This window comes from Zalophus californianus, chromosome 10 (assembly GCF_009762305.2).
Source record: "Zalophus californianus isolate mZalCal1 chromosome 10, mZalCal1.pri.v2, whole genome shotgun sequence".
NCBI classification, from domain to species: domain Eukaryota; kingdom Metazoa; phylum Chordata; class Mammalia; order Carnivora; family Otariidae; genus Zalophus; species Zalophus californianus.
Window position 1 is genome coordinate 89,668,399 of NC_045604.1, and position 15,390 is coordinate 89,683,788.

Genomic DNA, 15,390 nt, shown 5'->3' on the forward strand with positions numbered 1-15,390 from the left:
CCCAAATGTGACAATTAATGGGACCCCTGCAAGCCCTCCCTGAACCAAGCAGGCGAAGTCTGCCTGCAGCAAGGACCGCAACCACCACAGCAAGTAGTGCTGGATGCTGCACCGCCTGATATCTAAGGCATGGGAGTCTGTAAGTTCTGCAAAGACAGGCACCTTATCTCTCCTGCCTCCCAGGCTGCATAGTAGGTAAATATTTATTGAATGAATGAGTCAATCATTTCATCTATAGTTCACTATCTCTCAGCGGAGGAGGCCCCTAGCACAGTAACAAGGAACACAAGCCTTGAGAGCAGACGTCTGAACTTGAATTCCAGCGCCGAGCCTCCATTTTTCCCTCGGTAGTGCTGGGACAATTGAAGGAGCTAGTGGGGATGGATGCAGAGCGCTTGGGAGAGTGCTTGGCGCGCGGGAACGTCTGCAAGCATGGCCTCTGCTGCTAACCTCCCCGTGCGCTCTGCAGCAGGGTGACTGGGGGGTGCGGGTGTGATGGGAAGGGGGGAAGGAGCAGGACATCGGCTGAGGTTGCGCCCCGGCTTCTGCGTGCCCAAGTGGCCCAGCCCGGGGCGGAGTCTCCTCCGGGCCAGGCTGGGGCTTTGCTGTCTCCGGGAGGTGTTGAGGGACTGGCCATGGCGAGTGAGGCCCGGGGGTGCGGCCAGTGGCCCCCGCTTCGCTTCGGGTTCCTGCTCCAGCTCGCGGCGCTGCTCAGGACGCCAGGGCCACAGGTGAGACGTGGGGCGGCCACGGGACCTCCAAGGTCTGGGCCCCGGGCGGGCGGGTGTGGTGGGGGAGGAGAGGGGGCGCGGCCACAGGGGGCGCCTTGCCCTCTTCCGGGTCCAGAGGGCCCCAAGTCAGACCCTGGCCAGGAAAAGCCTCCTAGCTTTAGGGGGTTGCCAGCTGCCCCCACGAACACCTAGCTGGAGAGATGTGCCAGCGTGGAAGGGCACAGAACGGCGCCCCCTCCTGCAACGTGAGGGCGCAGGTGAAGAGAAGGGTCTGGACTGGGGAGGGCTCCTAAAAGTCCTGGGATCCCTGGCGGGGACATAGGGTCCACTTAAGTGCCCTCTGTCGAGAAAATTCAGGTGGTTCACGGCCAGTCTCCCTACCCACGCCTGGACCCTGGGTTCAGAACCTCTGGGATAAATAAGTAGCAGGTGTGGGGATCGGGTCCAGCCCTGCCAGGAGCTGAGTCCAGTTTTACAGAAATGCAGGAAGAAGGCAAAGGCACCCAGACTAGAATCAACTTGTTCAGCCTGGAGCCCCTAGAACAGCTAATGGGATCATGGAGGGTTGGCAGTCCATGCCATTCACCTGCCCTGCATCCAGCTCTGGGTCCACCCATGGTTGCCAGGTAGGAATGTGAGCCCAGGGTGGCCAGAGCAGGTGTTTCCAGAAAAATGAGAAAAAATAGAAATGAGAAAAATTGCAAATCTCAATTTTCAAAAATGGAAATATCTCCAATTTTTAAAATGGGTAGCTAATTAAAAACAAATGTGTAGACATGATGATGGTCAAGCCACCTCAACCGTGAGCAGCCCCTCTGCAGCTTCTTCTCAGCCCACAAAACAGGCTGCGAAAAGAGAGGGGCTAGGAGGCAGTTTCCTGACTCACCACCAAAACCATTGGCTCAGCTCCAAACCTGAGGGTCCTGGAGCAGGATGTGGCTTTTGCAGGGGTGTGGCTGGGCCACCCGGATGTCAGGGTTCCTGCTGGGTGCTCAGCCTCACCCTGTTTGCTCAAGGAGGGGCTAGAGCAGGTGAGTTAGCCCAGCAGGGGCCCAATGCAAGGGCAGCTCCAGCCCTCCCTCCCTTGGCTGCCCCAGAGCCTTGGTCCAGAGGACCCCTGGAGCCTGGCACCAAAAGCAGCTGGGCTGGTCTGGGGAGGCAGAAGGGGTCACCCCAAGAGAGTCAGACAGCGTGGCAAGTAAGTATGGGACCAGGCGCTGGAATCAGAGACATGGTGGTTCAGGTTCCCATTCTGCGTGGTTTTAGGCTAATTACCTACCCTGTGTGAGCCTTAGTCTCTCTGCCTCATTTGGACAATGCTGGGGACAAGAGCACCAATCTCATAGGGAGGCTGTGAAGTCCTCTTGTAAAGCCCTCAGTCTTCTCTAGAAAACCAGAAAGAATTGAGGGGTGGGGAAAAGGAGAGACTTTAGAGAGTCCCCCAGTTCCCACTGTCACCTCTGTCTAGGGTCAAGGAGATCAAGAGGGGGAGCCCGCGCCTCCCCAATCACGCTTCCTTCTTTGTCTGTCCCCTTCCGCAAGAAGTGGAGTTACATCTAGCCCTGCATGGAGTGAGGACAAGGGATGGGCCCAGACTCCTTGGAGGAGGTGACTTTGTTTCCTACTTCAGGTCCAGGCCCTCAGGCCAGAGAGCCTCCTGCTAGTGTCCACCCTGGATGGAAGTCTCCATGCACTGAGCAAGCAGACGGGGGACTTGAAGTGGACGCTGAAGGATGGTGAGCAAGGGGTGATCCCTCGTTCTTCCTTGGACATGTGATGTAGAAGGTAAGAGCCTGGGATCTAGAATCCAATGGGCCGGTGTCTGCAGGTAGCTGCACCACTTCCCAGTTGGGTGGCCTTGGGAAAGCCACTTCACCTCTCTGAGCCTCCATGTCCTCACCCGTAAAATGGGGCCAAGGGTGATGACCCTACTTCACAGAGTTCTTGGGAGGATTAAGTTACATGCACGATGAATGTTTGGCTTGGTGTCTGGCACAACTAAGCACACAATGACGATGAGCTAGGCTTATCAGCGGGGAGTTGGGAGGAGGTTACTCACGCTCCATGTCCCTGTGCCCACAGATCCCATCATCCAAGGGCCAATGTTTGTCACGGAGTAAGTGAACCTGCAATCTTTGAAGGAGGGGGAGTCTGGGAGATGGGAAGCCAGGGTTGTCTGGAGGGAGTTGGGTGGGGTTGGGGTAGGGTCCTGTTGGAAGGAAGGGGAGAGATTGGCTCTGGAGCTCTGTGGTACCTCTCGCAAGGGTGGGCTCCTACTAGCCGGGCAGACAGAGGGAACCGGGGCCTCCATGAACCCCGGGGGCATGAGCCTAACCCTCCCCCTGTTCCCCTCTGCCCCACAGGACAGCCTTTCTCTCAGACCCAGCTGATGGCAGCCTGTACATCTTGGGGACCCAGAAACAACAGGGATTAATGGTGTGTTTCTTACAGTGTTTGGGATGGGAGAGGGCCCAGGCTTCTGTTAGCCGGAGCATGGAGGGGGCTGCATGGTTGGCGTCGGAGGGTCCTGCAGGGGGCTCGGAGCACATTATGGGAAGGCTGTCCTGAGGCACCTGTTGAAAGGAGGTGGTGGGGTGGTGGTTTGAGCCGTCTGCAGAGCAGACAGTCAGGCCCCTGAGGGCATCACAGGGCTTCTTCAGGACTCTGGGGGCTTCAAGGGGGGAACCTCCATCAGTTAGCTTTTGCAAAATAGTCACCCTGAAACGCAATGGCTTAAAAATACCAGCAGTTGATTTAACTCACCATTTTGTGGGATGCCAATTTAGGCTGGACTCAGCTGGGTGGTCTTGGCTGAGCTTGCTCCGGAGTCTGTGTTCAGCTGCTGGTCAGCTGGACAGCTGTCTTTCTGAAAGTTGGTTGGTGGTTGGCGGGCTTCTGAGAGGGACAACTGGGCCAGCCATCCCTCATTCTCATCAGGAGAGCCTGGGCTTGTCCATGCGGTAGCAACAAGGGCACCGGAGACAGGGCAAGGCCAGTGCACAAAGGGGCATGCACAGGGGGGAGAGAAGGTGTTTGTCTTCCACAGCGGGACTCTGTTGGGGGCTATTGAACAACACTCTGGATTTGTCACAGGGAATGGGGTGGAATGTTTGTTAGAACTTTGTGCCATCGGAAGCCAGCCGTGTGACAACAGCCAAGTTACTGACCCTCTCTGGGAAATGAAAATGATACTAATTGCACCTAGTGAGCAAGTTGTATGTGTTTTTCTGCTCTTCCTCCTTCCTGGAAATGTTCCTTCTCAGAGGCTGCCCTTCACCATCCCCGAGCTGGTTCATGCCTCCCCGTGTCGCAGCTCTGATGGCGTCTTCTACATGGGTGAGCATCTCTCCAGCCTGTGGGTCCAGGTCCAGCAGGGACAGGGACCTAGTCATGGTGGAGCCAGCTGGGCACAGGACAGCAGGGAGCACACCCTGTGCCAGGCCATCTCGAGGGCTGACCCACTTCCCACCTCCACAGGCCGGAAGCAGGATGCTTGGTTTGTGGTGGACCCTGAGTCAGGAAAGACGCAGCTGACATTGACCACAGAGGGTCCCACAACCCCCCGCCTCTACATCGGCCGAACGCGTGAGTCAGGCCCCAGCGGCTCCCCACAATTGTTTCCAACTTGAATTCAGGCCGGTCAGTCAATCTGTTGGTCTGCAAACATTGCCTTGAGCACTAGGCAAGGAGCTGAGGAGATAGAAGTGACCCAGACAGACTGTGACACAGACTGTGGCCTTCAGGACGAGGGGACCGATGACACTCCCTGGCGTGGGGGTAGGAGGAGTGTCATACGGGCATTCCTGGTAACCCAGCTTCTGGCCATTTGCAGAGTACACGGTCACCATGCATGACCCCAAGGCCCCAGCCCTGCGCTGGAACACCACCTACCGCCGCTACTCAGCACCCCCCATGGAAGGCTTGCCTGGGAAATGTGAGTGCTGCCTTTTCCTGGCTCCAGCCTTCGAGCAAGTTCTTCAGCTCAGGGAATCCTGAGCGGCATCCATGACCAAGCCTCACCACATTCTGAATGACACACCCTTGGTGGGCAACCCTAAGTGACCCCCCTCAACCCCCAGCCAGACCCTCCTTTACCCCAAGCCATCTTTAACATCCTCACTCCTCCATATTCCAAAGGAGTTGAGCCGGGTAACCCTGGGTGGCCCCCCCATCCTGAGTGACCCCAAGCAACCCTCGAACACTCTGATGGGTCCTCAGAGGTCCTAACTGACCCCCAAAGTCGAACGACCCCTGAGATGACCCTAAGTGACCTCCCCCAAGATTAACCTCCCCCAGGTAATTATGACCGCCCCCTTGATATTATGACTGTCCCACCCAACTGCCTAAATGACCTTACAGGGGCCCCTAAGCCACCCCTCGTACGCTGACTTCATCATTTTGCATGAGAACCCATGCAAGTAACCCTGACACATCACAGATGACACCCCCAGGACCCCTGACTCACCCTCTTCACACTCTACATGACTCCCAAGTGACCCACATGCCTCCCGGCCATCCTGATTGACCTCTCCTGGGTGACATCAATCAGACCACGGCTAACTACCCCACATCCTAAGTGACCTCTCTCAAGTGACCTGGACTGAGTCACACACCTAAGTCACCTCTGGATGACCCTGACTGACCCCCACATCCTACACAGCTCCCGGTTGACCCTGATTGATCCCCTGACAGATCAAAGTAACCTGGTGCACTCTGTCTGAGCTTCCCATGTTCTCCTAACCCTCCAGGGGATCTCACCTGACCCCCACACAGCTGAGTGGCCCCCCTGATGACCTACCCTCCGAGCAGCTCCCCCCATCCCCCAAGATGCTCTGAGATGCCTCAAGTCAGAGCTCCTTGCCCACAGCTCCCCATCTATCTTTCTCGCAGACATGAGCCACCTGGCATCCTGCGGGATGGGCCTGCTGCTCACTGTGGACCCGGGAAGCGGGGCGGTGCTGTGGACACAGGACTTGGGCATGCCGGTGTTGGGGGTCTACACTTGGCACCAGGACAGCCTGCGCCAGCTACCCCATCTCACGCTGGCTCGGGACACCCTGCATTTCCTTGCCCTCCGCTGGGGCCACATCCGACTGCCTGCCTCAGGTCCCCAGGACACAGCTACCGACTTCTCCGCCTTGGACACTCAGCTTCTGTAGGTACCCATCCCTGGGGACTGGGGAGGAGCCGTCCAGATGGATGGGATGTTCAAGCATGACACCAACACAGCTGAACCAGGGGCCAAAATATTTCAAACTGGTTATTTGCCAAACTGATTGGCAAATGCCCAGTGCCCAGCACCTTCTGCCCCCCTCAGTGCCCCCAGGACCTTTTGGTTAGCCCTGCTGTTCGACAACTCTAGGGTAAAATATGGCCTACAGGGGACCTCTGGGTCTCCACTCCAGTGTATGGATGGATGGTGCTTGTTCTGCTTGGCAGGTGCTGTGTCTTATTGACTGTTAAAAACGAACTCTTACCCTTCCTTAACAGTACTGAATGCTCTAGAGTCCCCAACTTAGGGAACAAAGAGACAGAATGGGAAAATCTGGGATTATCCATTCATTCAATTCATTACACAAATATTAATTGAGCACTTACTGTGTACCAGCCGCCTGTCAGGCTCTGGAAGTACAATAATATAGCCCGTGTTCCTTCCTACAGAGATCTTGGAGTCTAGTGGGGGAGACAAGTGTGTAAGAGGGCAATTATAATAGGGTATGATAGAGAATGATAAAAGGGAAGTATATATTTTTGATGGGAATGTATAGGAAGGGTACCTAAGTTGAGACTGGGGGCAGGAGGCAGTCATGGGAAGCTTCCTGGAGGAAAGGACATCTAAATCGAAACCTGGAGGATGAATAAGAAGCAAGAGAGAGAGAGAACATGGCAGCCAGGGAACAGAAATTAAATAAGGCTGGAGCACAGATTTGAACAGGGAATAAGGTCTGAGGGTGTTAAGCAGGGATCTTGTAGGATCATTGAAATGGCTTGGACATTTTCTCCTAAGGCTAAGGAAAAGTCACTGGAGGGTTTTAAGCAAAGAAGTGATTTGATTATCTTTTCATTTTAGAAAGAACAACCTGGCTGCAGTGTGGAGAATATCATAGAGTGGTATAGTGAGGAAGTGCCCATGCATAGAATACTGCATTAGTTCAGGCATGAGATGAAGACCCTTTGGACTAGTGTGGAAATGTTAGAAATGGAAATAAGCAGAAAGTAAGAGATACAAAGAGGGAAAAACAGTAAGAATTTGGTGATTGGGGAGTTTGGTGATTGTGGGCAAGGAATCAAGGTTTGTGAGCAAGTGCTCAGGTTTCTAGAAGCACATGAGTGCTGTCGTTTGCAGAGGTAGGGAGCACTAGAGGAGGAAGGGGATGAGAAGGAGGAGTTAAGGAATGAAGTGACAAGTTCAGATTTAGAAAACTGAGCTCTTAAAAGAGGTTTGGGCTAGACACAGATTTAGAAATCATGACTCTAGAGTTTGTTTGTATGCGTTAGCTTTTGCTGCATAACAAAGCACCCCCAAAACGTAGAGCTTAAAAACAATGAACATTTGTTATTTTTCAAGATTCTGTGGGCCAGCTGGGTGGTTTTCTGATCTGGGCAGTCTGGTGGCTTGGCTGAGTCTGGATAGCTTAGGATGACCACTTTCAACTCAATCATAGTTGGTGGACTATTTGGCCTAGGAGGTGTCAAATGAGGTCTCTCATGCCCCAGAAGGCTAGCCGAGCACTTCTCAAGCCTCTGCTCATGTCACATTTGTTATTATCTCATTCTCCAAAGCAAGTCACATGGCTAAGCCCAGAGTCAATGTGGGAGGGGACAATACAAAGACACAGGTACAGTGGTAACTGAAACTACCCACCACAATCACTTACCCTTCTCCCCTTTTTCTTCTCCCTCACTAGGATGACACTGTATGTGGGGAAGGATGAAACTGGATTCTATGTTTCTAAAGCACTGGTTCACACAGGGGTGGCCCTAGTGGTGAGAGGGGGTCTCTGAGGGGCTGGAAAGAGGGGTTGGGGCAGGAGAGGAGCTCCCTCACTCATGACTCTCTGTCTTCTGCCATAGCCTCGTGGACTGACCCTGGCCCCCATGAATGGCCCCACCACAGAAGAAGTGACACTTCAAGTCTCAGGAGAGCGAGAGGGCTCACCTAGCACTGCTGTCAGATACCCCTCAGGCAGTGTAGCCCTTCCTAGCCAGTGGCTGCTCATCGGTGAGATTCTTTTGGTTCAAATTTGGAGTAGATGAAGGGCCCATGAGCCCTGCTTCTGAGCTGGAAGGCTGAGGTCACCTTCAGTCAGCTGACTTTTGCTCTGCCCCTTAGGACACCATGAGCCACCCCCAGTCCTGCACACCACCATGCTGAGGGTGCATCCCACCCCACAGAGTGGGACTGCTGAGAACAGACTCTCAGAGAACACACAGGCCCCAGCCCTCTTCCTGGAGGTCAGTGCTAGAAGGGCAGAGGGCATGGGGGGAGGGAGGAGACTTGGCAGGTTGAGAGGGCAGCTGTTGGACCTTTCCCTCAGGCTTCTAGGAATAACATCTGGGGGTGGGTCAATTGATATCACATAATTTCCTGGAAGAAAAACATACATATATGTTGTTATTGCCAGAAACATATTAGATGTGTCAAAGGATTATCTAAATTGTGAAATAGGGATCACAGTTTTAATTCTTCTTCAGTGTAAAAATTACAAAATATTTATCAGGTTAGAAAATGTAAACAGAAAAACTATAAAAGCAAGCTCTCCTGGGAGAGGGTGGGCAAGAATCACTAGTGGTTCAAGGTTAGAACAGCCATGACCTGCTCCCTCTCCCCCTGCCCCTACCCACCCTCCCACTCTCTCTCTTTCAAATAAATAACTAAATCTTAAAAAAGAAAGAAAGAAAGAAAGAACCCTGACCTAAAGCGGTAATTCTCAAATCTGGTTGCTCATCAGAATCACCTGGGAGCCCCCCCAGGCCTCACTGAACTGGAGATGGATATCTGAATTTTTTTGTGATTTCCCAAGAGTATCTGTATTTTTTAGTGATGCCACTTCCCCCCACCCCTTCCCCCTCAAGAGATGCTGGTCATCAGCTAGGTTTGGAAGACCACACTCCTGGGACACCATGATATTTCAGCACCATGGAGAGCACCGTGTTTCCCACCACGTGGACTAATCATTCACTGCCCCTTTAGCTAAGACCAGCAGCCTTGTACTGGGTGATGGAAAAGGGTTAGGGGTTCCACAGTGTGCTAAGAGTGAAAGTTCCTTTGTTCTCAGCTCCTGAGCCTGAGCCGTGAGAAACCTTGGAACCTGGAGCTGCATCCAGAAGAGAAAACCCCGGACTTATATCCAGGGCTGGGACCCCAAGACCTGTTGGCAGCTAGCCTCACTGCTGTCCTCCTGGGAGGGTGGATTATCTTCCTAATGAGGCAGGTAAGCCTATGGCTCCTGACCTCAGGTCCGTCTTAGGGTCTTCCTTGGGGGGACAATGACCCTCCTCTCCAAGACCACTCAGCAGCTCTCTCCCTCACCCAGCTCTGATTCTGCTGCCTGATGTTTTCCCAGCAGTTCCCCGAGCCCCTGCTACTGTGTTCTGTATGTTCATGGTCCAGTGCCAGGCTGTCTCAGGCACCACTGCTGGGTCCCTCATGGGGCAGGACCTGGCCAGGGCTGAGCCCTCTTGGGCCCTGTATTTCAGCAACAGAAGCAGCTGGTGGAGAAGCAGCAGCAGACCCTCTTGGCACCCGCAGATCCTCCTCACATCTCACAGAACACTCAGCCCCTACAGTCAGGGGCCACCCCCCAGGGCCAGAAGAGCCTTCCAAGCTCCTCAGAGCAAGCCCAGCCAGTTGAAGACCCAGAAGGTGAGCTTAAGTGAACAAGAAAGACACAGTCAGGGACAGAGAACAGAGTGAGCAGGTTTAGCTTCAAAGTTGGTTTATTAGAAGTCACTATAGTACCTTACGGTGCTTAAGCCTGAGTTAATAAGAGAGGATTTACAGCCTCCTATGGAGTTAAGCACTCTAGAAATGTCTGCCATCATTGTTTATCATTACTTTCAAGGACTCGGGTGCAGATAGAACTGGGTATAGATCTAACTCCACTAGCTATTCACTTTGACAGGTTGCCTTCCTCCTCTGAGCTTCGATTTTTCTCATCTGTCAAATGGGAATAACAACACCCACCTCATTGTATCACCTCATTACGAGATGTTACCAGCATCATTATTATTAAATCAGTCTTAGGTGACGTTAATAATATTTGTGTTAGTTTAACATCATATTTGGTAACAGAACTAGTAAATTACCTAGGTGTCATTTTGTTCTTTTGTTTCTCTCTTTAGGACTTTTTATTTTTAAACATTTCTCCTTTGTTAATTAGATCCTATAAACTAGCCCTTTCAAGCTTCTCTGGTGTCTGTGGGAGGCCTCAGGGGACCTTTCCCATGCTTTTATTGGTCAGTCCAGGCTACTTCTCCTGCTTCTTTGGCTCTGGGCCGGACTGACCTCAGTCCTTTGCATGAGCTGTTGCTGGCCCCTCCTGGTCTCTGCTCAAACCACTGCCTCATGCCACTGTCCCCTTAACTCAGGCCAAAGCCCACCCCACTCTTGGCCTGACACTTCAGTGCTGCTCCCAGCATTCACTCTGAGTTCACCCTGCCTCTGCTGAGACAGAGCAGCCCCCCCTTCCTGAGGGACTGGCTCATCTAGAAGGTGCCCACCGCAACTGAGAAGGTGCCTGAGCCCCGAGGTGTTGCAGTGCTTGTCACTTTACTGGCTCTGAGTGGGTCCACATAATACTCGTACCCACTGCACCCTGAAACGCTCATCTCCTGGGGTCTTCATATTGAGCTGGATCTTTTCCCAGACAGGACAGACTGCCTCTTTTCCCAGGATGGCTCTCATCAAAGCACCGTGTGGTTCTTCTTGCCATTGTCCTTCATTCACCCCTCACCACCAGAGTCCGTCAGAGCCCAGCAACTCTATCCCTGCCTTCTGAGCTGCCAGAAATGGGTCCACTCCCACCTGTGCTTCCAGGCCCTGAGCCCAGCCACTCCTGAGAGGCCAGGGTACACAAATCTAGGTTATTGCCTGCATCTTGCCAACAGATGAGAGTGAATTTTTACTAAAATAATCCAGAGCAATGCTGAGGGGCAGCTTGGTACTTTTCTCACTGGTCCAGATGTGGATTCTCATTTGCTTTTCCTAGAGCTAATTGCAGAGACTGAAGTGGGCAGCCCTTCCTGATTAGAGTGTTCTTGGGGCCACCATACTGCACAACTCTTGGGACCCCATGTACATTTAGCTGTATGAATGGTGTCCCTCGGAGCTGAGCAGGGGGCAGCCTGGAGAGACATGCCTGGGTCATTGTGAGGGGTGTCTCACAAGCTACCCATAGGGAAGAGCAGTAACTGTCCAAGTCTACCGACCTCTGCCTGCCTGAGCCAACCCCATCCTTCTTAATAGGAAACCAAGGCATTCCAGGGGCTCCTGCTACCCTAGAACGAACTCTGGGACAGGTTTGCATCCAAATGCCCATTGCTGCCCCCTCCCATCCGGGGGGGGCAGTCTTTCCCGGGACTGCACTCACCCTCACCATGCTATCCGCTGCCAAGCCCACCTTCCTATTTGAAGCCAGTTCATCAATGAAAAGGGTTTATTTTAACAGGTGGAGGTGGGGAGAATGGCAGAGGAAGTAAATAAGGAAATCTGGGCAGAAAATGCCAGAAGAGGAAGAATAAGGAAGATAATCTAGCAGGATTATCTATCTCCTTCCACACATTCATTTAATCCACAGTAATGCTGTGCAGGATCATCAACATGGGTCCCACTTTACAGATGAGAAAACTGAGGGCATAGGGGTTTAAGTCACTTGCCAAGGACACCCAAAGAGCAAGCGGCAGGCCCAGGCTGGGCATGGAGGTTGGGAGTCCAGAGAAAGGTTGAGGCCGTGGCGGGTCTAGACTGAGCAGAGGCTCCCTGAGACTGTGCCCGCCCCCCTCCCCTCAGCTGAGCAGCTTACCGTGGTGGGCAAGATTTCCTTCAACCCCAAGGACGTGCTGGGCCGCGGGGCAGGCGGGACGTTCGTTTTCCGGTGAGTAGGTAGCCAGAAGCTGGACTGGAGATACGGCTTTCACGGCGCTTTGGGCCACTGTCTTTCGGGGGGCCATTCTTCAAAGGCTCGCTGAGGCAGATGCAGGAACTTTTTCCATGTCTTCCCTCTCTGAACCACACCCCCCCAGGGGCCAGTTGGAGGGGCGAGCAGTGGCTGTGAAGCGGCTGCTCCGTGAATGCTTCGGCCTGGTCCAGAGGGAGGTCCAGCTGCTGCAGGAGTCGGACAGGCATCCCAATGTGCTCCGCTACTTTTGCACCGAGCGGGGACCCCAGTTCCACTACATAGCCCTGGAGCTCTGCCAGGCCTCCTTGCAAGAGGTGAGCCAGAGCTCAGAGGGGCAGTGGGGGGGGGCGGGGGGGGGTCCCAGGTTACACAGTGACACTGTCCCCCACCTCTTCAGTACGTGGAAAACCCAGAGCTGGAGCGCTGGGGCCTGGAGCCCTTGACGGCGCTGCAGCAGCTGATGTGTGGCCTGGCGCACCTGCATTCCTTACATATAGGTAGTATCCGGCCCCGCCCTCCCCCCCTCCCTGTCCCAGCCCCACCTTCCCCATTCCCCACCACAGCACTCAGCTCTGCTCTGCTTTCAGTGCACCGGGACCTGAAGCCAGCCAACGTCCTTATCACGGGACCTGATGGCCCTGACGGCCGAGGCAGGGTGGTGCTCTCAGACTTCGGCCTCTGCAAAAAGCTGCCTGCTGGCCGCTGCAGCTTCAGCCTCCGCTCGGGCATCCCCGGCACGGAAGGCTGGATGGCGCCCGAGCTCTTGCAGCTCCCGCCCTCTGACAGTCCTGTGAGTCCTACCCTGGCCCGGCGCCGCTCCTGCTGTGGCCAAGCCTGTTTCTTCATCTTTACAGTGGCATAGTTCGTCCCTTCTTACGTACAGCAGTGGCTCTCAACCTGGGACTATTACACTGCCCGGGGGACACTGGGCACTGTCTAGAGACGTTTTTGGTTGTCACACCTAGCGGGGGAATCGGGGTTTGCAACCGGCATCTGGTGGGTAGAGGCCTGTGATGCTGCTAAACATCCTACAACGCACAGGACAGCCCCCCATGACAGTAATCCGGCCCCAAATGTCAAAAGTACCAGGATTACAAAATCCTGACCCAGAAAAGGGTTTTCAATCTGCACTGTGCTGCAGCATCACTGGCAAACTTGAGAGTCAGATGCCCAGGCCCCACATCCAGTGATTCCCACCAGACTAGCCCAGAGCCGGGCTCCAGGTGATTCTAATATGTAGCCAGGGAGAACCACGGATGTAGAGGGTTTAGGGAGCACCAGAGGAGCGAACATAGTTGAAGGCCAGAGCAGGGTCTGACCCCCAGAGACACTTGAGTCTGAGACCCCAGGATTATGGATTTGAGTTGTCAGTGTGTGGGTGGAAGATGAAGTCATGTGCACAGATGAGAGTAATAGGAAAGGTCAGCCACTAGGCAAAGCCATGCCTAAATCAAGAGAAAGCAGGAAGTGGCCACCCGGAGGCCCAAGGACTACAGGATCTGATGTTATGAGATTGTACAGATTTTAATTAGTAGCCAGCATTTCAACTTTTGGAAAATTTCACATAGCAATCTTGATTTCTGGATCCTCTTGGAAAATCAAAGCTCTGCCACCTGGGAGAGTCCCCTGGAGATCTTACGGTCTCATTGCTGCTTCAGTCCCTCAAACCCGGCCAGCCTCGCTTGTTACCTGCTAGGCCTGGAGGAATGTAGCTTGCACACGTGCACTAGCAGCTCAGGAGGGTCAAGATTTTGGATGAAAATCAAGGGCCCCTTTCAATGGTGCAGAGGGGTGGAGGTCTCAGGTCGAGGAGATGGCGCTCAGGAAGCATCCTTGAGTTCTAGTCTGAACTAAAGCCCTGGCTACCGTATCAGCCCACAGGAGAATTGACCCGGGCAGGCTTCCTGGAAGCAGGGACTGCCTCCTCATGTTGGTCTCTCTGGCCCCCAGACAAGCGCAGTGGACATCTTCTCTGCAGGCTGTGTGTTCTACTATGTGCTTTCTGGTGGCAGCCACCCATTTGGAGAAAGTCTTTATCGCCAGGCAAACATCCTTGCAGGGACTCCCAGCCTGACTCACCTGGAGGAAGAGGCCCATGGTGAGGGGGGACAGGGCCTGGCAGAGAAGGGAGGAAGCAGGGCATGGGGCTGGGCAGGCCTGAAGCCATCCCTCCCGTTTGTCCCTGCAGACAAGGTGGTTGCCAGGAACCTGGTGGAGGATATGCTGAGCCCCCTGCCGCAGGCCCGCCCCTCGGCTCACCAGGTGCTAGCCCACCCCTTCTTCTGGAGCAGAGCAAAGCAGCTCCAGTTCTTCCAGGTCAGAGGCAAATCTTGGGGATGGCCCCAAATAAGTCCCAAGTTTGGGTGCCGAGTGATAAGAAAGGGGAAGCCAGAGTGGCTGGGGAGAGACTTGTCTGTTCCAGAAAGCCCAGCTCCTTCTCTGAACCAAGCTCTGGCCTAGACGTTGCCAGGCTGGCACTCCACGGTGTGCTCACTACCAGACTTCCCAGCCCCAGCCTCCACCCCGCCCCCCCCCACCCCTGGGTGACACAGACCCCATGCCATTCAACCCTAGTTGTCACTTCATGCTACAACGGTGCCTAGATAGCCCATCCCACTTGTGTGACCTTGAGCAAGGGACTTGGTGCCTCTGAGCCTGTTTGCTTATCTGTAAAATGGGGATAACAGTACTTACCTCACAGGCTGATGAAGACCTGTCAGGTAACATGGAGACATGGCACCGGGAAGCTGTACTCTAGGGGCAACAATCCTTATCCTAAACCAAGAAGCTTTTGCCGTTTGGTTCCCCCAAGCCATAGGGCACTTACGGGCCTTGTGGCCTCTGAAACTGCTTATGAGGCTCAAGAGCTCTGTGGGGTCCTAGGACGTCAGTGACTGGCTGGAGAAGGAGTCTGAGCAAGGGCCCCTGGTGACGGCGCTGGAGGCAGGGGGCCCCACGGTGGTCCGGGGTGACTGGCACAAGCACATCTCTGTGCCGCTGCGGACAGGTAGAGGCCAGCCTTGGGGTGGGTCCGCCGGACGGAGGGGAACCCAGCGGGGGCAGCCTTGCCAAGGAGTTTCCTGCCCACAGATCTGAGACGGTTCCGGACGTATAAGGGGACGTCAGTGCGAGACCTGCTCCGTGCTATGAGGAACAAGGTGTGCCCTAGGGTTTGCACAGGGCCTGGATTACGGGGCAGCCTGGTCACGGCTGAGCGGGGGCTCTCTCTCTACCTCCCTCCAGAGACACCACTACAGGGAGCTCCCGACAGAGGTCCAGCAGGCGCTCGGCCACGTCCCTGACAGCTTCGTCCAGTACTTCACAGCCCGCTTCCCGCGACTGCTGGTCCACACACATGGCGCCATGAGGTGCTGTGCCTCCGAGAGTCTCTTCGTGCCCTACTACCCGCCAGCCTCGAGGGCCAGGGAGCCATGCCCGGCTGGGAGCTGAGGCCACCAGCCAGTGGGTGGGCCCGTGGCTGAGGCCGGCCTTGGTGACAGAAAAGACTGGCCAAATCTCAGCAGCCTGGGGCTTCTGGA

General features: G+C 54.5%; 1 protein-coding gene across 1 annotated transcript; it reads left to right on the forward strand.

The window, feature by feature from the left end:
- The first annotated feature begins 511 nt into the window (after positions 1-511).
- Positions 512-15,329, forward strand: ERN2 (endoplasmic reticulum to nucleus signaling 2). The gene is made up of 22 exons (XM_027613779.2): positions 512-731; positions 2,362-2,467; positions 2,814-2,847; positions 3,095-3,167; positions 3,995-4,067; positions 4,209-4,316; positions 4,564-4,665; positions 5,622-5,886; positions 7,640-7,718; positions 7,806-7,953; positions 8,065-8,186; positions 9,011-9,166; positions 9,432-9,597; positions 11,743-11,827; positions 11,976-12,165; positions 12,249-12,348; positions 12,439-12,641; positions 13,802-13,949; positions 14,040-14,167; positions 14,735-14,858; positions 14,942-15,009; positions 15,095-15,329. Exons 1-22 carry the CDS (start codon positions 636-638, stop codon positions 15,299-15,301), a joined length of 2,781 nt encoding a protein of 926 aa, XP_027469580.2. The 5' UTR covers positions 512-635; the 3' UTR covers positions 15,302-15,329.
- The last annotated feature ends 61 nt before the right edge of the window (positions 15,330-15,390 follow it).